The 22,634-nt window shown below is 33.0% G+C and overlaps 2 protein-coding genes across 3 annotated transcripts in view; one reads left to right on the forward strand and one right to left on the reverse strand.

The window, feature by feature from the left end:
* Positions 1–274, reverse strand: part of spn-B (X-ray repair cross complementing protein spindle B) — a 30,296-nt gene extending 30,022 nt beyond the window's left edge. The window contains exon 1 of the mRNA XM_081759041.1: positions 116–274. Within this exon, the coding sequence (XP_081615167.1) occupies positions 116–173 (58 nt within the window). The 5' untranslated portion in view covers positions 174–274. The remainder of the gene's footprint in view (positions 1–115) is intronic.
* A 306-nt stretch (positions 275–580) lies between these two features.
* IleRS-m (Isoleucyl-tRNA synthetase, mitochondrial) overlaps positions 581–22,634 on the forward strand; it is an 82,190-nt gene continuing 60,136 nt past the window's right edge. The window contains exons 1-6 of one of the 2 annotated variants that reach the window (XM_081759038.1): positions 581–1,049; positions 6,041–6,163; positions 10,181–10,340; positions 12,626–12,774; positions 16,516–16,565; positions 16,907–17,226. In XM_081759038.1, the coding sequence (XP_081615164.1) occupies positions 849–1,049; positions 6,041–6,163; positions 10,181–10,340; positions 12,626–12,774; positions 16,516–16,565; positions 16,907–17,226 (1,003 nt within the window). In that variant the 5' untranslated portion in view covers positions 581–848. Of the gene's footprint in view, positions 1,050–3,343; positions 3,443–6,040; positions 6,164–10,180; positions 10,341–12,625; positions 12,775–16,515; positions 16,566–16,906; positions 17,227–22,634 lie in introns of those variants that run through there. The other variant, XM_081759040.1, reaches the window with a different exon arrangement.

Here is a 22,634-nt window from a genome sequence, read left to right on the forward strand (position 1 = left end):
GAACAATATTGTAGAATATAAACTCATATATAGCAAAAGTGTACGTTTTCACTTGAAACCGTGTAAAACTGCACGGTTAAAGCTGTTATAAGAGTGCTTAATAAAAATACAAAACCTTTCTGAAGTGCTTCCGATATTCTCCCACCAATTTCCCAACTTTTAATTTCAGACATAATTCAATAACATTTCATACGCTTCCGCCACAGGTTCAGGTTCAGGTTCAAGGTATTTTCCTTCCTTGTTTCCACATTGTTTCTTCATCAGTGTTGCCAGGATGAAAATAAAAAAATTGCTATATTCGTTGTTTTAAAAAAAATAGAATATGGCTGGTCAACCAAATTCGCCACATTTATTGCTGTTTTCGCAAAATTTGTGAAACATGAAGTAGCGCAACTTACTGCTACGACGAATATTCCGTATAGGTTGAAGTATATGTAAATCTGCGTTAATTTTATATTATTATAGGATCGCACTTATTTAGCTTTGTCTCAGCACAGATTTTTTCCCAGCCATTTCTCGCAATATTTACTATCGATTTTAGCCACTTTTTCTCGTTGAGTGTTGGCAGCACTACAGTAAGTGCAAGTTCGATTCTTCGTTGTTTTTCGGCTGCTTGTGAAATTGTACTTTGAAAAAAGTTACAGTGTATTTAAAGTTATTAAAGTTTAAATTGTAATTGTAAATAAATTTTTTGAGTTATATACATCCGTTTTCTGGTTTTAATATTTATTATGGATAGTCTTTTATTTAGAAGAGTTCAAAAGCTAGTTTGGTTTCTTATTGGAATTGTAGAGGTGCAGAGAAACGATGAATAGGCCCTGCTTCTAAAATAATTTGTTATTAACACTATGAACTGCACAAGGTTTCGTTGTCTTGGCACCGGAATAAAACGTAATTTATTTCACGTAGAAACTGTAGTTAGACTGTCTTCTCAGCCCAAGACTGAGAAAAGCAAAAAATATACAGATACCATTCTTCTACCAAGAACTGAATTTCCCCTTCGTATAGACGGGAAGAAAAGAGTGCAAAGAGATTTGGAAATCCAACAGGTAAAAAAAAAAAAAAAAAAAAAAAAAAAAAAAAAAAAAAAAACTATTCGCCAATGGATGTAGGTTACATTAAGGTGTCTTAATTCATGAGTAGAGAAAGCAATATCCAGTTGTCCTCGCAAAATAACATGATTAAGTAATCAGTCCCGTAGCCAGGGAGGGACTAGTGCGGACAATGACGACCGTAGATTATTTCACAATGCGCGCCCTACCTCCGCTTCAATAACTAGGACCGCTTTAAGACGGTATAGTAGAGGACAGAATAGGGATAAATAGAGTAGAGGGCATTTAATCCGAAGTTGGTTGTCCGTCTTTCAATGTCAAGTGCTTGCAGCGTTACTTTTAACACACAACTCGAAATAATTGTTAAAAATTATGACCTATGTTTAGCAGAAGGGGTCCAGCTCTTTTGTCCAAAAAATGTTACAATTTTCGTAATTTCTGTTCACATTAGTTTAGGGTAGGTTAGGTTAGTTTATGTTAGATTAGTTTACGTTATATTAGTGTATGGGTCCAACATAGTTTTCCAAAAAATTATAGAATTTCGCTTATTTCTACTCATATTAGGTTAGTTCAGGTTAGCTTAGGTTATTTTAGGGTAGGTTAGGTTAGATTTGGTTACGTCTAAGTACTTGCACCGTTCACTTCTGTAAATTTTGTGTTTTTTACGTGCTTCTGGACTTCTTGTACTAAACGTACTCCAATATTATAATTTCACTAATTTTATTCTCATTCTTCAGAAGATTTGGGCTCGACTATAATACATTGCCCCGTTTAGCATAGATAAACTTCAAAGGAATCGAATCACTTAAAAAAAATACAACAGTTTTACGGTTTTAGTATAAATACGGTGTCCGAATGTATGGCACAAAAACTACAGTAAGAATGCAAACCAACCTCTGCTAGGTGGCCACGGGAAAGTACGAACGCTGTCTAACCGAGTCCAGGCGGGGCAAAGATGGTCAATATGCGCGTCGGCGGCGTTGTGGATATGCGTAAGCGAGAGAAGTGAAAACAATGGTACGATAGGAGTTTCAATAGCACTTTCCATGTTTAACACAAGTAATGCTGCACTTGTAAACATAAAATACAGCTTCTGTACACTGTGCACAAATACACCGCCGCTGGAAAACGATACCTAATACGGTCATCTTTCGTATGTATTCATTTATTTTATCCATAGTAAAGCACTTTTAATTTGACTCTAGTAATCCTACACTTGCAAATAAAATACAACTGTATTACTTTGCATTTATTTCTATTGCCTGCAGAGATGTGTTCCTTATAAGTGTGTCTTTTCATGCAAAATATTGAATTTTACCTGTAAATTTTCCAAAAAGTGACGTGTAAAAACTAAGCCAGCACTGTTAGGTTAGGTTTACATTTTTCTGTATATATAGGATGTAATGGATTGCATTTAGTATCTCCCTATATCGATCGACGGCTCAGTACCAGACTGTGACATAAGTCGTCGTAAACGACCTCGTTATGCGTATGTCCATCGTCGCTGACGCGCCTGCTCCCTACGAGCGCACCCCCTGACTACCACTTGCCTTCCTCTGCTGCTCTCCAGCCCTGACTCAGTTAGATCGCATTCGTGCTTTTTTTAGTGTCCCCTAGCACAAGTTGGTTCGTGTTTTATGCACTAAAATTTTTATACTGTACGTCCACACTGTTTTTATACTCATGACTACATCACTTTTACGAATAACGAACCTTAATCACCACACAGTGTCACTACGAATTGCTTTTGGGGAGAAACTAAATAATATCCGATTTAATTTATGAATAAAATTTTTTGTAGCTCTGTGTTTACACAAGTACATTGAAAAACAGTTCCCTTGTCCTAACTCTTTCTACTTCTTTACTTAAAAGTGAGTAATCAATACAAGTTGGACCAAATTGTATTTTATCTTGTTTTGATAGTGTTATTTGTTCATTTATACTAGTAACATAATGGTCTGTAATTGATGTTTGGAATTTTATGTTTTAAAAAATATCAATTTAAGATTTAGTCTATTCTGTAACACTAGTAGGTTTGTTAATACATGAGATACCACCATTAACACAGTATACAGCATCCAGTAAAACCTGTCAACTTGACCAGTTCGTCTTGAACTGACATTTTCCCATAAGATATTCATTACTTATTACTCTGAAAGTTGGCTGCATTGAAGCAATGTTTATTCTATGATGATGATCATAAATTTATTTGTGTATTTGGACTATGCAAAATACCGTTTTGTTATTTTTCTTAACTCCTTTGTATTCCCATATTAGAGGGAGATGTTCTGTATTTGTGACTGGAGATAAAGAAGTATGGATTACCATGATTTGTTCTTGGAGGTCAATGGCGAGAACATTACGCGGATAAAGAGGTGGTGAAGGAAGATGTGAGTAAGAAAAAACGCGTACAGGAAATCAGGAAATGGTTGTATGTATTTGCTTACCCTGTCTGTTCTGGTAAAACCATTAGCTATATCGATTCCTTTCATCAATTGGGACCTTTAGTAACTCCGGAAAATTCTCAAGGTTAAAGTTAACCAATTCTCAATTGTCAATTATTGGCACCTGACCACTTGTCGAAAGGTAGCAGAGGTTCTGAGATATGAATTCCTTTAAGATTTTCTCAAAACATCTTTTGCTTCGAGGGAAACACTTGTAGCTCATTAACAAGAGGTAGACGATACTATACAAGAACTACATAATTAGAATGTGCATCTGCATAAGTGCCAAGAAGAATGAAAGAAATAAATCTAGAATAAACCACCATAAAATATTTGTCATTGTTTAATCAGTCCAGATGAAAATTTCTTACTCTACAGACAGCAAAAGAATGTACATACATTAAACATACTGAAGTATTTTTTCTAGTACTGTATATTGTTATGATTACTCTATATACATGCCTTAAAAGTAGCTGTCGTACCATTGTTCATTAAAATTTCACAGTCAAATAATACTAGAAATCCTATTCTAAACATACACCAATCACACTCATTTTCTGAAAGTTCACCAATGGTGGCCAACATAGACAGGTTTTACTTTATTTAAGTACGTGTCTATAGTTTCACCGTATTTTTCTTGTACTACATCAAAATTAATATCTCCGATTAGAAAAAAAAAGTTTCTAAGCTCATTGTCTAAGGATTTTAGAAATGCATCTTCATCATTATTAGGAGACCGATAGATGGCTATTATATTACAATTTTCACAATTTTTGGATATGCACAAGTCCATTCCACTTGCGTCAGCAAGTTAAAGTTCTGTAACCTTATCTACATTTAGATGTTCGTTTATAAAGATCATTACACCAACTGCTCGAGGTTTTCTCCGTAAACCTTTACGTAAAATAACTGATAACCAACCAAGTTACAAGTAGACTCACTTTTCCAAATTTCCGTAAAAATGAATATATCCAGATACTGTTATAGTTTGCAATAGTATAAGAAATTCATCAAAAATTTCTGCGTACACTTCTAAGATTTAAATGTATGACTGTTAAGTCTAATTTATTTCTAAATAAATTGTTAAATGTACTTACATCGTCATAGATATTTATTTTTATTTCTTGACAAAGATGAACATCACTAATAATCTGTTCCATAAAATATGCTGTTTTCTTGTTGGTCCGATTCCGTAATTTTGAAGGGTTTGCAGATCTTCTATTCATTTAACATGCATCACTCAAGATGACTCACTTTTCTTCAATAACACTATCATCACGCACCCACATAAAAGTAAAACCATTATTTCTTGCAAATTGTTTTGACAAAAAGTTATTAGAAATTTATCATTATTTCTTGGTTGAATAGTTGATTTCTTAAGCGTCCTTTTCAGCACCAAGCCTTTATGAGACGTGAGCCTAGACCTTAGCGTGGGATCCGAATCACATGAGCTCACACCGGGAACCTAATTCGAAGGTGCGTAAGTTAAGCAAACAGTCACAAGGGAGCTGTTTGTTATTGTTAGTGACGCACTTTCACCACAAAAGCGACACTATCTGAAAATTGTTAAGTTTTTGTCAGAAGTAATGCAAAAATATTATCAAAAAGAAGTTGTTCCAAAATTACAAAATATTGCCACAACATTAGCACTAAAAGTAAACAGCTAAATTTGTCGATTTTTATAACATTACGTTACAGGTATCCCTTTTCTTGAAGAATAGATTGACTGAGTTGAAAAGAAGACTGAGTAACTTTAAAAATGAAAGGGAAATAATCATCTTGAATACATTGAATGTTTTAAATATGTTCTTGAACTTTGAAATTGGATATGAATTATAAAATACGTGAATATAGAATATAAATTTGACACAAACATCGTATACTGGGATTTTTAGTTACCTGTTCTCACAGAACAATGAAACATTATGACAATTGAATTAAGTCTGTGTCAAGAAAAAGAAAAAGTACATTCAGACAATTGTTGCTCACTTTATGTAAATTATTAAAATGTGCTTTATATGAGAATTTAGTAAAATGATCATTTAAAAAAGAAGAGAAAGTTCGTTATTTTTGTATAGGAGTTAAGAATGTTACTACTCAATATCAGTTCTAGGAATTCTAATTTCTTTCTTTCTTGGAAACCTGATTTTTCAATCAAAAGATATAGAAAGCCGTTGCTTATTTGAAATTCGACAATGATGTGGGAACAGCTGAATGATTAAGTGATTCCTGGTTTGATTCACGTGAGGACACATGATACATGGGATGTGCAACGAAGATAAAAGTGAATGATTCCGTGATAAAAGTGTTTGCTTCTGTTATTCACACATTAAATAAAAATTGAAGAAAAAAGGATGGAAGTATGTTACGAAAACTGTGTATAAATGTACTGAAAGATAAAATTTGTAATATAGTGTTGTACTATTTTGGTATTGAAAACCATTTTATTTTGTTGGCTGCACTCTGTCATATACAAAGACAATTTTACTGTCATTTTTAATTAAAACTATTAACTCAATACTTCTGATGTTCTCTCTCTTCTAGGAATGTGGTTTCGCTGAACTTTACGCGTGGCAAAGAGAAAACGTTACGGGTCCGGAGTATATCTTACATGATGGGCCACCTTATGCTAATGGAGAACCGCATATGGGCCATGCTGTGAATAAGGTTTGTTTTATTTCGAGTACCTTCTCTATTAATGTTCCTCAAGCAGTTTTTCTTTCAGTGTTTTGGGTGTTACAATCGGACACTCATCCTCAGAGGCACACACAATAGCTTTATCTTTTTTCACAACACAGGAGCCTACAATAGATTCGGAAAGGCAAGAGTCATTGAAATCGACAATTTTAGATTAATATGTCGCTGACAAAATTTATTTTATTGTATTTTTTGTTCACTTCTGGTCATTAGAAACCTGGACTGCCTTTCAGAGACTAAAACCAAAAAATTGAACCTGGATCCTTGCGTACCTCGGATCTGCACTTACAGGGAAATTCATTTTCCCTCTATTCTAACAGAGAGTAACATGCGTAGTCTTAAAAGAACCATAGAGCATCAACGTTACTGCCTAGTAAATATATGATTGTGTATAATTGACATAAAGAATACAACATAACAGTTTACAAAAATGATATATAGATAGATAAAAGCCAAAACGTAGCATAATGAGTAATGCGGAATTATTCAAATCTGTAAGGGATAGGATCACCAAGGAAACGGAGGTACATATAAATGGAGAACTTCCGAAGTCATACTTTCGTGGTTTGATAGTTGGCGTCACGGAATTCTATAAAGCTGCATACTTTAGCATGGGTTTGAATCCCGTCTGGTAGAAATTTTTTTTTTTTTTTTAAATAAAGAATCTGAAACGAACATTCATGTATCATATATGTATTCAAAAATATTATAAATATGTCACACCTTCATAATACAGGAAATTAATTTACATATATTAAACCAAATCATAAATCTTTCTCGTTTTGTTTCTAATTTCCACGTGGTCCCGGGTTCGATTCTGGGCGAGAGAGCAGAAAAAATAGTTAATCATCCGTTTCCTTGACTCTAAAGGACATAACCGTGGGGTGTTGAATTAAAAAAAGAAAGTTCTTACGTTTTCCCCCTAATATATATTACTAAACATTAAGCAATATGGAAAGGTGTTAATCAAAGAAACTACTCATTTAGTGTTTCGAACGGTTGTTCAATATCTCGTTCTGTAAGAAAATAAATGGTCACTAAAGCATATCTATATTATAGGTTGTTTTAGCACTACAAAGCTTGTCAGTTACGTTTGCTAATGAAACGTTGGCGTTACTTGTCATTTCTTAAATACTTGTAAAGAAAAAATGGAATTTAACTAAAATTCGATATGGAGTAGTAACGTAGTGTTGGTCTTGATGTAAATTTACTAATAATGAGAAAGAAGTTTCCGTACCCACCAGTTCACTTATCAGTGATTTTTTATTATTATTATTATTATTATTATTATTATTATTATTATTATTATTATTATTATTATTATTATTATTATTATTAATTTACCTGTAACACCTGTAAAACTTTGTACATTTGCAACGTGCGATCCCATTTCGAGTACTGCACTGTTATTTGGAATAGTGAAACTAAGTATTTTGTAAATGCTATAGAATCTGTTCAAAACAATTTTTTGGCCTGGTTACGATGGAAGTTTAAAAACTTCAAAGATATGAGTTTGTCTTGCATATCTAAAGAGCTTTATTTGTTACCTCTAACTGATAGGCGGTGTATTTTTGATTTGAGTTTCTTTCATAATATTCTTCAAGGTGTTTTTTCTATTGATGGTCTATGGTCCATAAGAATTCCATATCGCAATGTTAGAAACTTTGTACCTTTTGTTTCGAATGTTCCTACCCTGAAATGTTCAATTTATAAAACTATAGATACAGCCAATAAGTATTACTATGCTGTAGATATCTTTCAAAGTAATTTTGTTAAAATCCGTTCACAATTAATCAAAATTCTAAAGGATATATAATTTTTTTTTCTCTTTAACTTGTAAGATGCAATTTGAGAATTTTTTTGAATTTTTTTTTTTAAGTTTTTTAGGTTGTTTTTCTTGTTCTCTCTTTTAACTTTCTTTCTCTTTTCCTATCATCTTTTTTCTCTTTTATTCTTGCTTCCTTTTTTGGATACTACACTTCTTTTTTTGTCTTGGTTATGAGTTTTACATGCTATATGCTTATTTTGTATTCTTTGGTAAATTTATTTTATTATTTTTTATTTCTGTCTTTTGAATGAGTGTACTTTAATTAAGGTGTCAATTGATTTGAAAATTACGCTTATATTCTTTTATGATTTTCATGTACTTTCATTTGTAACTTTGACTATATGTATGTTCCTTTTTAGTATGTTATATACTTTTTTCCTATTGTATACTCATATTAATATGTTATTATTTTAGTCTCATTACTGGGTGTACTTTGTTTGAGATGTACTTGAGATAATAATTCTGCTTATTTGTTTTTCCATTATGATGTTCATCTGTAATACCCATTGCATGTTTTTTTGCATGTTTCATTTTTATGTTATGTTTAAATGTAAGCGCCCTATATTTGTATAATCTTTCTTGGGGGCACTTTGTGGCTATAATGTCACCACAGTTGAACACTTGGGACGATAAAGAAATTTTGCCAACGGTATTCCCAAATCTTCTATCAAACTTTTCTAGTAACGCTATCACATATGGCCGCACAGCTTCATTATGGAGCGTATCATAGTCTTCAAAATGCGCCTTCAGAAATGCGTACAGACTTCCTTCCATCACTTTCTTGTAATACTTGTGAAATGCTTTCAAATAAGTCGATGAATCACTCATAGTATCCTTCAAACGAGAGGTTGCTACTGAAAGTTTCATCGGTAAATCACTAAGAGTAAAATTAGTCAAGGAATTAATTGGTTTCAACACTTCCAATGTAGCGAACAATAAGACCGTTAGCTTTGTATTCTGGACTACTAGCAACAATCCCCCTGTATCTGATGACAAATCCCCGCAATCTGTATGTATTTCTTGCAGAGTTACTATGATTGGTGCCAAACAGTCAACAAGGGCGTTGACAACTCGAAAGTGAGACGTCCAACGACTGTCTTGCTCCAAATTTGGATCATTCATGATAGCTTGTAATACTTTTAACTTTGTATGATGTTTCGGTGACTGATGAAAGAACTTCCATAGGCTTCTTCCATAAATTTCCGATTCTTCAAATAACTCTATCATAAAGAAATATAACATTCCAAGCATTACATCTTAAAAAGCACAAATGCACCACACTAAAATCCGATGAACACGCTGATCTTTTGCTGTCATTGCTTTGTGCTGATACATATTGCTTAGTGTTCAATCTCAGATAAAAGCGGATTGAGCAAGAGTTTTCTCGAAATGATAAGGGAAGTAACAAGTCGTTGTGACTTTTTGTGGAATTTGAAAAAAAGACATCGACCGAAAACTCCTAAATTGAAAAAAACATAAACTGCACGTTAAATTTGAATCCAGAAATATATATCTTCAAAAATTTTGGAGGGAAATTCTACAACTTTGAGGGGGGAATTTTACCCTCCTAACATGCCTGCATAAAACACTGCTCAAAACATCTACAATACAATATTATTTTTATACATTCTACTTTCATTATAACTTATTTTTTCTGTAACATAAACTGCCTAATGTGAAGAATGTTCAAGAAAGGTACAGTTACACGTATATTCACTACAATTTGGTCAAATAAAACACACAGAGAATTTCGGAAAAACAAGACCATGATTAAACAAAGTGTCAGATATCAATGCTTAAAGTCAGGAATATTAAGGAATTACATGCTTCTAGTAAATTAATTAAAATAAAAAAGCTAAAAGTGTTTATGTTATTTGAGACATTGTGATGTTAATGTATCATTATTATTGTTATTAAAGATCTTTTATTAACTACTTCTAACCTCACATTATTACGCATTGGACACTCGGATATTCGTTGAACATTTAACCATCTTATGAAATATGGCAATCAGTAAACGGGAGAGATATAGGTAACAGTTGTTCTGCTTCTCCGTTAATTGCTTACTAAAGTTGTAAAATAACCGTCTTTGTAACATTACATTAAAAGTTTATATATATATATAAGTGAGGACTTCATGTAGATTTGACTTATTTCAGATATTGAAGGATGTAACTATCAGGCATAAGCTAATACAAGGTCATAAAATTCATTATGTGCCTGGGTGGGATTGCCATGGATTGCCAATTGAACTAAAGGCGCTTTCGGAAGCAAGAATGTCTGCATTTGGTACATCACCAGTTGACATTAGGAAAAAAGGTAATATTTTTTAATGATGAAACTTGAAAGATCTTGAGGATAAATTAAACCATTTTTAATCGTTTTTACTACTGTCATTTTGCTTATATCATTTTTTTTTTTTTTTAATTTTTGTCTAGAATAGTCATTGATTCTCAATATAAGCTTATTTTGCACTTGATTTATTTAGTTTTGACCAAATAATTTGTGCCATCCAGGTGTGTATTGTCAATAGCATAATATTGGTAACTGCTCTACTGAGATGTATGTGGTATTGTTTTATATTTTTGTAAATATGTGTGCACAATTTATTTGACAGAATTCTAAGTGGAAAATATCTTTTCTGAATATTTTCAATAAAGCTTATCAATTAAATTTAGAAAAATCAATCGTCCAAGTGAATAAGTGGCAAAGAAAAAAGTGTATTGCTGTCTAATCGACAATAATTACGAAAACCTGGAAATATATTTTTGATGTCTGAATATAAATAATTGTGAGTACAAATGGTAGCTAGCATCTGTTTCTTTCAGAGCTTTTCCATTATTTAAGCCTCATCTTTGTATTATTTTCAAAATTCACTTGAAATTCTCTGAAGAGTTGTTCGTCTAGTAAGATTGACGAATCATTGCTATTTTCTCCTCCCGAATCGTCGCCTGAAAAGATGTTGACTTCCAATTGTTCCACAGAGATACATTGTAGAACGTCAACAATTGAAGAAGATCGAGCATTTCTTGAAATACAAGGACTCTGTAGCGAAACGCAATATATAGATGGTTATCAAAATAAAAGAAACACATGGAGTTGGAAAGACGTCAAACGTTTTGGTTGGCAACGGTAAGGCGGTGACTGCAGCGCCGGGCTCTTGATGGTGGTGTGTTAGTGCAGGCTCCAAAATTCGGAAGGAGCAGTAGAGCGACAATGTGCAGCGAACTGAACTGAACCGACGGTGATAGTGTAAAGGGGGCGACATTAATTTCCAAAGAGGGCAAATTCTTGGCGCTCGGTTATATGGTGCGAGCGTGACGGAAGTGGCAAGTGTGTTAGGTGTGTCGCGAGGGATAGTCCAAGGTGATGATGACTTGGAAAACTCACTTCGTAGCAAAGATGAGCAGTGGTTGAAAGAAAACCCTTAGTGACAGGTCTTATCGAGCATTAAAACGGATTGTCACCCAGAACCGTCGTGTGACTGCAGTGCAAATGACGGAGGAACTTAACAACATTTTCCACAATCTGTGTCGGCAATGACAGTTCGCCTCGAGTTACATGATATTGATGTACGGGGTCAGGTTGTACGGGCGAAATCACTGACAAAGGACCATAACGCTTTCGCACAAAGCTAATTATGTCGCGAACATACAGCATGGACCACTAATGACCGAAAACGTGTGATATGGTCGAATGAGTCATCCACGGGCCCATCGTGAAACATCTGTGTCCTTGCCCATCGTGAAACATGGCGGCGACTGTGTGATGCCTTGGGTCGCAATATTCTTGGGTCCTGTGCTTGACACTTGCCGGTTTTGTTCAACAGCATGCTAAGGACCTTTCTCAATGAATAACTACACAGAACTATAAGAAACAATTTAAACTGTGCCACACAGGCTACATGTTTAATGTTACCATTCGCTGTGTTCATATGATCACACAGGGTGAAAGTGGTTATAGTATGGTAAGTTCAAATATCTTTATATCTACCGCCGAGTTTCTGTTTAATGATTTCACTTCTATATTGTTTTTCGTACGTTCATCTAAGGTTTCGTAATTTATAATATCGTCTTTACATTCTATTTGTGACATTTTATAATTGTATTCAATAATTTTTAATTTTAAAGCTGACAAGTGTTACGTATTTAGTTTACCAGCGTTTTAAATAAATTTTATTGTTTTTTTATTACCCTATTTATTTTTTTAATTTTTATTTTGTATTCTTTCTGCCTTTGGCACCTTCATATACTTCGTATTATTTGTTTGGTTGTTTCCTCTATTGTACCCTCGAACGAAATGTTTCTGAGTTGACTGACTCTAGAATTCTGGTTGATTTGATAACATATCTGTTATTTACTGTCTGCAGATTTTTATCAATTACATCTTTTCATCTGTATTTGTCGTAATCTGATTCAGAATGCAACTGTAATAATTGAGAAAGTTTGCATAGATTATCTTATGTCTGAGATTTAAGTTATCATTGTAGACTTGTTAATATTGAACATCGTAAAGATTCATTGAAGTTTACATTTTAATGTTTACCTTTACGTTACAATTTACATTTTAAATTTTAAACAGTATTTATATGGTTTCATTTTAAGCTCGAAAATTCGCTGAAGAGACAATCCAGAAGCAAAGAAAAGTATTTCAATCATGGGGCATTATGGCGGATTGGGATAATTCCTACAAAACTTTTGATGCAACGTATGTTAAGAATCAATTGAATCAGTTTTACAGTCTGTTCGAGAAGGTATGTATTTTTACTTTTTACCACTACTTGTTTATAATAAATGCTTATCTAAATTTATTTGAAAATAGGCTGCTCTTTTGTCACTGAAATGTGGCCAACCATAAATTAAATCAAAGGTATAAGTTAAAATAATTACATCTAGTTGTATAGTTATTATGACATTTTATGATGGAATGAATGAAGAATGTTCCAGTGGTGGACTTCGGATAATTGTTACAAATCTTTTGATGTGAATGTGAAACACAAACAGAGTAAGTTTTTCAGAAACTGATTAATAATAATAATAATAATAATAATAATAATAATAATAATAATAATAATAATAATAATAATAATAATAATAATAATAATAATATAAGAACTACCTAGGCCTTTAATTCCTTCTACGTTTGTAAAATGTAAAATAGAGAAATAACCTAAAAATGCAGTTCTACCTTTACGTTTAGCTAATACGTAGATTTTCTTTTTTAATAGTTCTCAATGCAGCTAATTACAAATACTTCTTTAACCTAATTTGCTTCTTCAGTAGTAAATACTGTTACTGCAGATTCAATAATAAATTCAGAAGCAAGTTCATTTTTCCCTTCTGGAAATTCACAAATACAGTGGAGTCCCGCTAATCAGAACTAATTAAGACCGAATCCTGTTCGGATTAACCGGAATAACAGTAAAATCGCGGTTTGAAGCGGATGAACGGGTCTACAATGCTGTAATACATAGCGTATAGTATTTCAAAACACGTTTACTGACTACAGTATATGTACTGTACTGGAAAAATGTTAAAAATATTGGAAAAACTTGATGCCTTTATTTTTCCACGTACAGTACATGCAGTAGTAACCGTTAGTACTGTACACTGCCAGTATTGTACGTTCAGTTTTATGTTACAGTACAGTACTTATTCTACCACATTACTGTATTTCAGTCATACTAAACCTGAAGTTTCAATATTGTACAGTACGTACTGTATTCTGTTTCAAACTTTGTGTAATTGTCGTAATGTGGCTGAAGGTTTAAATACAGGTATTAAAGAAAAAAAACTGTCTTTAACGAAAGTTTACTTTGTTTTCTACGAAAACTTGTACTCATTTTCATGCTTTTACTTATTAATTTCCTAAAAGTGCGTATTTTAGGCATATATATATATATATATATATATATATATATATATATATATATATATATATATAAAATTTTCCTTTCGAACCTTTTTGGATTAAACGTGGTCGGATTACCGGCATTCCACTGTATAATGAACACAATCGAAATCGACTAAATTTGAATCAATAGTAATAGTGCTTGAAAATATTAATTAATTAATTAATTAATTAATTAATTAAAGGTCTATATTTCTATTCAAATTGTAGATAAATAAAAGTTACTGAATATAATAATGGAAAAATTGATGGAATGAGAGTGTGCAAGGAAACGTAATAACATTTAAAAAAATGAACACAATATTATCCATCGTTAACGTTAACTCATATTGTGTGGGATCAAACTGGGACTCCTTACACCAGGGGTAAGTGCTACTCTGAGGCGTTGTTGGTCCCTTAAAGCTGACTACTATTTGAAATATAGCAGATTATGCACAGATATTCCTAAGGGAACATGGAAGTGAGTGTAAAAAAAATATAACTAAGTGTTCTTTAAGTAACTACCTGGAACATGTAAATGGTTGAATCACATGGAGTCTGTAACTTTCGAGAACCTGATGAACTCGAATGTCAGTAATTTGTATATTCATCATCGGTTTTCAGATCATGCCACACGTTGAAATACTGCAGCGGACATGGAATACCATAATAGTTCCTGGAACATATTCAGAAAATTCGTGATGTAAATTTTATGGAGTTTTCGGAAGATGAAGCTTCTTACAAGACCGAAGACAAGATAACAGAAATGCTTCTGCAAAGAAAGATCTTGATACTGTTTTACTTAAGTCGGTCAATCGTTTTCAGTTTCTGAATCACTTATTAGCAGCTGGAGTTGTGGACTATGAATTGTTTTCGTCTTATCAAAAGGGTTTACCCCGAAGTTAATGGAAACTATACAAACATCTTCAGTTGAAACTGTTTAGGGACTTATTGGGAAATGTCTTCGTCGGGAACTTAAAGTAATATTTAGGAGGGAAGAGTTTAGTTCCGAAAGCTCTTAAAAGCCAATTCCAATTCCGATGTCCACTTCAGAATTCTTAAAATGTATTTGGACATTCAAGATAACAAAGACTTAAAGGAAAAGATAAATCTAAGAACACAAAATATACCCAATAAAGAAAAAGAAAGAAAGAAAAGCAACGAGCTAAGGAATGTACTGGACTTCAACTAAGAAATTACAGGAGATTTTGTTACCGAGAAGAACAGGAAAGATATGTCCCTGGTTCGATCCTAGACTATGTGAGTTTATGGCAGACGACATCATGTCAGTGGGTTTTCTCGGGGTTCTCCACTTCCTTTAACGTTCATATTTCACCGGTCTTCTCATAATCGTTCACTGTCATAAATCATTTAACTTTTTTAACCTCAAGGCATAATCTTGTTTGGGACGGTAATTAACAATTTCATTTTTTCAGAACAACGGAAAGGATTTCATATGCAAATAATGGTAACTGGCACATTTGTCATGGCTAAGTAATTTTTATTACTTGTAAGCACATATAATTATTTTCATTCGTCTTGCCTTGCTTGAATACTGAAAGTACCAACTGAGCTCTATTATCGAACTATTTTCTAATCGTTGTGCACTACCGAAATTTCATGTCACGAGACACCGCTGCATCCAATATTATTCTTTGCTCCCCTTCTATTCCGACAATTTCGTCTTTGGTTTTTTACAGTCGACGCGCTATTTTTCGTTGTTTTCCATATTCGTATTTCAAATTATTCTTTTTTTCTTTTTTTTTGCTTTTGTATAGTGTTCGTATTTCCCCTCTGTAGAACACGGAGCATGTAATAGACATTTCTCTTACCTCTTTGTTCCAGACCCACAGCATATACTTTTCGTAAGCTTCTTTCGCCATTTCTATTCTTGCTTTTATTTCATATTCGCATTTAACGTCTTCACTAATAATAATACCTAGGTACCGAAAATAGTTACCTGTTCTAATTTTTCCGCTCCTACTTCTCTATTTGGGGAGACAGATAGCTTCGTTCTATTGTCACTGCATTTGTTTTTGTAACGTCGTGTTTTCATTCCGTATTTGTCGCAGCATTTCGTCAAATTTTCTAACAGTATTAGTTTTCCGTGAAGTTCCGTATTAAAAGTTGTATTATCTTCAAATCTTATAAGCTTATCGTTTTATTGCTACCGAAATACTGTTTTTCCAATAAGATCCTTCTTCACTACCTCTTCTAGATAGTCATTAAATGACATTGATGAGAGGCAACATCCCTGTCAAACTGCTTCTTTCATTGCACTCTCCGTCATCTTTCTCCAATTCTTGAAAATGTTATTTCTGAGTTATCAAAACTATTTGAACGTGGACAGCGATCTGAAGACTTTAAGACCTGCACAAATCTACAGCGTGAACAAAAGGGTACATTTTACTGTCTTTTTACATGTTAAGGCAAAATCATCTTTAGATTTATATCAAGGTTATTTGAACAAAAATTGACGTAACATCATTGACAATTTCACAGTTATTTTTCTTAACCAGGAAATCTACTACACTTCTGTTTTAACAATAGTGATTCGATAGGTGTCAATTATTCCCGTTTTCATACTATTTTGTGTTTATTTTAGGGTCTTGTATACCGTGACGTCAAACCAGTGTATTGGTCTCCTTCCTCAAGGTATGCAACATTTTGTACTTCACATTTATATGCACATTGTATATTGTTCGAAGAATATTCTATTAAGGGAATTTATTAATTTAACTTCTCCACATACCACCGTATTAAACTAAACGTACATTTCAGCTTATCTTTGAACGTTATGATTATGTATTACCCACGGGAATTTTTTGAGGTCTCGAAACACGCATTCCTGTTTTTATATTCATGTAATTTTGCATATTAATACTCTTTTCCATAATTCTTTTATGTAATTTTAAAACCTATTGTACAAGTGTGTGTCAAATATTTTGCAAATACTTTCTTCAGTCATGAATTCTGTTAATACTGTAATTTCACAGAACAGCTTTAGCCGAAGCGGAATTGGAGTATAATCCCAATCATCGGAGCACTTCATTGTATTTGAGGCTGAAACTAGTAACAGTACCTGATGTTATAAAATCGAAAGTACCCGTGGGAAGCAACGTATATGCTGTTATCTGGACAACAACTCCTTGGACATTACCAGCTAATCAAGCGATATGTTTTAACCCTGACGTAGAATATAGTTTAATATCAATTGGTGGTAGTGCCGAAGATGTATATATAGTTGCCACTTCTCTCTGTGATGAATTGAAGACGAAGTTGGGAAGAGACATAACTGTTTTGTCAACGATATCTGGTAAAGTTCAAAATAATATTTAGTTTTAGTTAGAGTAGTTAAGACTTTTGTCTCAGAAAAGCTAGAATCTGATTCATATAACATGAAAGAGCAAATATTGTTACTAGTATGGTGCGTTGTGGAATTAATTATATTTTACTGCTATATTTCACGAAACTTGCTGTTTGCTTTATCCAGCAGCCTTTTCTGTGGATTACTTTTTGTTTAAATCGCTACATATTCATATTGTTGCTTGTGTATTCGGTAAAAGGATAACTTCAGCATTTAAAGTCAAACTTAAGTAGGTTAGTACACCTATCATATCCTCCATCCTCCTTTAAGAATTGGCAAACTGTACACAGAACACTTTACTGTGAATGTGTGGTAGTCGCCATATTCCCTTCTAAATCAAAAGTGTTTCCATATCCTTTACCAATGAACTACATGGATGTTTTGTAATGTTTACTAACTTGAGTGCTGTAGAAATTTCGTTAGTGATGTTAGATATAAGATTTTCGTTTGCTCTAATTTATGATGTAGTCTCATTGCTTATCTAGGCCTCCTTTTCCAGTGCCGGTGAACCTAATGAAGCAAACAATGAGGTTTGTGAAATACCGCAGCAAAATATAATTCCACGACCCTCCACAAGCTAGTAATATTTGATTTTTTATATAAATTTATGCAATAAACTGCATTCGTTAATGTAGAATTTGATTATGAACCCAAACTCAACTCAACTCAACTTGCACCCGCTGCTTTTGTATCTCTGCTATAACTTAATCTTTAATATTTCAGCCTACGTTGGCGCCATGATCGCGAACATTTCTACCGCAAACTGGAAGAAATCACTGAGACATAATGTAGTTTTTTTAATCGTGTAATAATGAAACACTCCAAGTGGCCACAAAGCTCTACAAATACTTGACAAGTCTTCCCAAGAATACATTTTAAACCTTAAAAGTAAAAGAACATAGTTCGAACTATTAAGTCTTAAATATTTTTAGTGGTCTGTGGACACTTCAAATATTTCGTTATTATACGATTAAAAATACATAATGTCTCAGTGATTTCTTCCAGTAGGAAACTGGATCATGGCCGAGCGCAGGTTGAAATGCTGAAGATTAAATTTTAACATGTGTACAAACCACTGGTTGCAAGGTGAGTTTATGCATCCTAGAGCATCTCCAAGTTATTATAGAATTTAATTAATTTCGTTGAATCACATTTTGTACAATATATTGGTGATCATTTTCAAAAATAAATAAAGCAGAATATAAAATACATCAACATATTTTCTTTTTATTTATTGAATATATCGATTCGAATCTTAAAATTATTGTAATTTATTTTCACACTGCTCAATGTATATCAAACAATATTCAATTAGTTTTAGGTTGTTTATGTCTTGAAAGCTTTTTTTGTTTATGTAAAATAAAATGGCTGCTTGGCGTACTCGAGTCGAGAGACGTAATTATAGTAGCTCTCTCCCAAAAAGGGCTCGTAATCTATGTATAAAAACTCTATTTTTCCGCTCCCTGCACATTGACGTCACCATCGAGAAATTTGAGCTTGTCTGCTTTACGCGTAAGATTTAATAATAAGGCAATCAATCCTTAATTTAATTTGGCTTTTTGTTGTGGTAGAATTGTGTTGATTTTCTTTCTAGTGGCAGATCTTCGTGGAGATATCTTTCTATTGTATGTTTACGACTAAGTGGACAATTTCATTGAATATTGAGAAAGTTAATATCTCGAAAGATAATGTATTCTTTGCTTAGGCTGTATTGATATGTTTTGTATCGTAGAAGCTTACGTTATGGAAACAGCACTGCAAAATGGTATGGTAATCTTGAATACGTGTACGTGTTATTTTAGTGTATATTATAGTGTTCTTTGTTATATATATATATATATATATAATATGCCTTCCTGTACTCTTGTAACGTGTTCTAATCATAATAGAAAAACACAAGGTACAGATATTGTGTGCCACAGTTTTCCAAGGAACTCTCTTCTTGCTAAACTGTGGGTTGACGCATGTAAAATGAAAGCGATCTGTACTTGAAAGTGTTGCTGTGGCTCATGAAATAATTCTTGAAAATGTACCCCGAGAGCATATTAGCTTTGCATCATTGCAATCAGTGTTTTATGGAGTGGTCTCCGTTATAAATGGATAAATTGCTCATAGTTGTCAGTCACTGAACCCATTACTTGGACAGTCCACAAGAGAAATCTTAGTTGAACCAGTAAATGCGGAAGACCAGATTGAAAAATTATCAAGAAATGGATTAATTGTTCCAACATAGAATTGACTATTTGCTATTCAGGAGTTTGAAGTACTTTGCACCGGTTTTCATTGGAACAAAATTAGTCAGGAAACAGGAGTGATTTCGTGTAAAATGTTATGAAGAAAATTCTCCTATTTGCATCCGACCAAAATAAAAAAGTATATATGTTCGCACAAGAACATTACTCGCATAAGACATTTCAGTATACAAGTCAAAGCCCCGAGAGCAAGCAGTATCACCAACAGGAGGTGTGGATGTGGGTAACGTACTCAATTTCAAAGTAAAATAAAGTTTGTGAATTTGAATTTTTAACTTTTTCATATATTTCTATGTATACACAAAATACATAACTTAAAATTTTATTTTTCGGTTTCTTTTCTTGTTATTGGTCTTATGTAGTTATTTATTTGAGTTGGAGGTTAGAATAACACTTCGGGGTATCCCGTGAGTGGGACAAGTGGGGCGATTGCCTCCAGGCCTTGCCCATAGGAAAGAAATTTAGCTTTTCAGAAAAAAGTAACAATTTTACTTTTTCTAATCCATTGGTAAGATTCAAAGTTTTTAGTTGTGAACTAAAGACATTTTTTGACTGTATATTATTTATGTCGCGGAGTTCATTCATAACGTCAATAATGAATACTTTAAACATAATTCTCGGATGGATAGCCAGCGTAACGTTTAGCATGGAGGAACTTCGTTATAAAATTCGTGTGGAGCAGTGATGAATTTTTTTTATATTAAGCTTTATACGTGGATGTGCCCCCCGTGGACTCCCGTGAGCGTGCCTCTGGTACAGGCAGAACGGCAAAACACAAGTATATTATCTAAAAATAACTTCGAAATTTCTTGAGATGTACGAACCTGGTGGGCCCTCTTTGGTGCGTCCCTGTTATGATATTAACATATTATTATTATTCCTTGTTTTAAATATTTAGTGGTATATTACTATCAATGATATGAAAAAAGTCGAAACTGGCACAGAACAGCTCATTCATATTGGATGTGGAACTTACCTACATCATTAATCTCGCAGTTGACTTTAGTTCCAGGCCCACAAATTCCCAGAATGGTCCTGGTAACACACATATTTGTCTCTGACTTTGAATGTATGTATTCACAGTAACATTTCAGATATAAATCGATTTAAAATGTAATTGTTATTCTAGAATTATATGTTTCATTACGAAAGAAATAAATGATCATGCATTATGTATTGTTAATTTCTGATAATGTAAACTGCATTAAAGAAAGTATTATATTTATTACTGACTAATTTATTTATTTATTTATTTATTTATTTATTTATTTATTTATTTATTTATTTATTTATTTATTCATTCATAGTTCGTACAGTATATAGGAGACAATTACAGCAGCGAAAGTATGAAAAAAGGCATATATGTTTTGCCTGCTTCTTAGACGTCAATACTCACTTGGTTCTCAATGATTATGTAACGCAAAGCGAAGAGCGAAGCGTCTTCATTTATAGCCTAACTTTTTTTTAAAAAAAAAATTTTTTTTAGAACTTTCTCAATTACATTTGGCAGATTCAAAAGCACATGACAAACTTGATAAATCTTTTATTTTTTATTTTTCATTTATTTATTTATTTACTGTGAAATACAAATAATAACTTGTCTTAGCAACTTGTAAATTGTATATTTTTCACGGATGTAATAGCTCAAAATATAAATATGTATTAAAAAAGAACTTCTGTATTCAAATGGTTCATGTGGATGGTTTTGGGTTCGATTCGTGATGCAATTACAGAACTTTTCAGTTGGGGATATCAAAATCGAGACTATAAGACCAGAAATAATAGTGTTGGAAGTTGATACACTGATTATACGTTACTAGTTTTCTAAAAGTACTGTATGAGCGGTCAGTACTTTTGTGCCTGTAGCCCTAGAAATGTTATTTATCTAAATTGTTTACACATTCAGATGCTGTAATATTAGTAATGTGATTATGGAGAACACATACAGTTGCTTACTTTTATTTGATATTTCTTCTTTTTCTTAATTTCATTTATCGTCAATTAATTTGTAAATCTACATTTTTTTAGAAATGTATCCAGACCATGTTACAGAATATTGATTACATTTAACAACATAAATAAATAAATAAATAAAAATTAAAATAAAGTAAAATAAATAAAAATAGGTATTCAGCAGAATGATGAATTTTATCTGATTTACATTGCTCTGTGTTCCTGATATTTCAGTGAAGGTCAGCTGTCGGAAAACAATGTTATCCATAATATAAGTTTAACTACCGATAGAGAGCATTGCCAATGTAACATAAATTATTCAAGTTAGATCTTTCTCTGTCAGTCCGTAAACATTTTTTCTCGCCTTCCAAGCTACCAGAAATCCACAGAAGTTTAAATAAGGTATATTTTAGTAAGCCAAACAGAAAGTAAGTTTTTTTTTTTTTTTTTAGTTCGTAATGTTTTTACAAATCAGTTGTAAAAAAATCCTTTTTTTTGGCAAGTTATGAAAGTTCACTCTATAAGTATTGAATAAATTCAGTTGTTATCAAAATCATGGAAACACTTGCATTTCGGCCCATAGCGTCACTGAGCAACGAAAATGTTTCACAGTAGGGAAGAAACAGTTCCGATATAAGCTTCTTTGGGCATCCACCATACATAAATATGGCCTATTTTTGAAAATAAGGTTTAAAAGAACTAATGGAATCATTACGAGTTTTCAATGATCGGCGGTCCATTTTACAAGTTATGGGCATCATATTCTCGGCGCCAAAGCGTTGTTGGCTGTAATTTACGGGTTGATAATTTCAACTCGACCGTGTATATTCAAGTTGTGCAACTTGCGTCAGTCTCCGATTGACATTAGGTTGTTCCAGATTCTGATCGAATTCCTCAGTCGCTATTACTGCATTTCTCTGTTGTCCTTGATGGCAATTCTCTTTAATGTTCGGCGACCACATTACTTACGCTTATCTTCCATCCACTGTTACTCTTGGCCGACATCCACTGTTATTTTACCATGTGTTTTGTAAACTGTTATCACTTTGGACATTGCTTCTCGCGCCCCACCTAACATACTGATTACCTTATATACATCAGCATACCTTATATACATCAGCATACCTTATATACATCAGCATCAACTTGTAC

This window comes from Thermobia domestica, chromosome 5 (genome assembly GCF_964235325.1).
Source record: "Thermobia domestica chromosome 5, izTheDome1.hap1.1, whole genome shotgun sequence".
In the NCBI taxonomy this organism is placed as follows: domain Eukaryota; kingdom Metazoa; phylum Arthropoda; class Insecta; order Zygentoma; family Lepismatidae; genus Thermobia; species Thermobia domestica.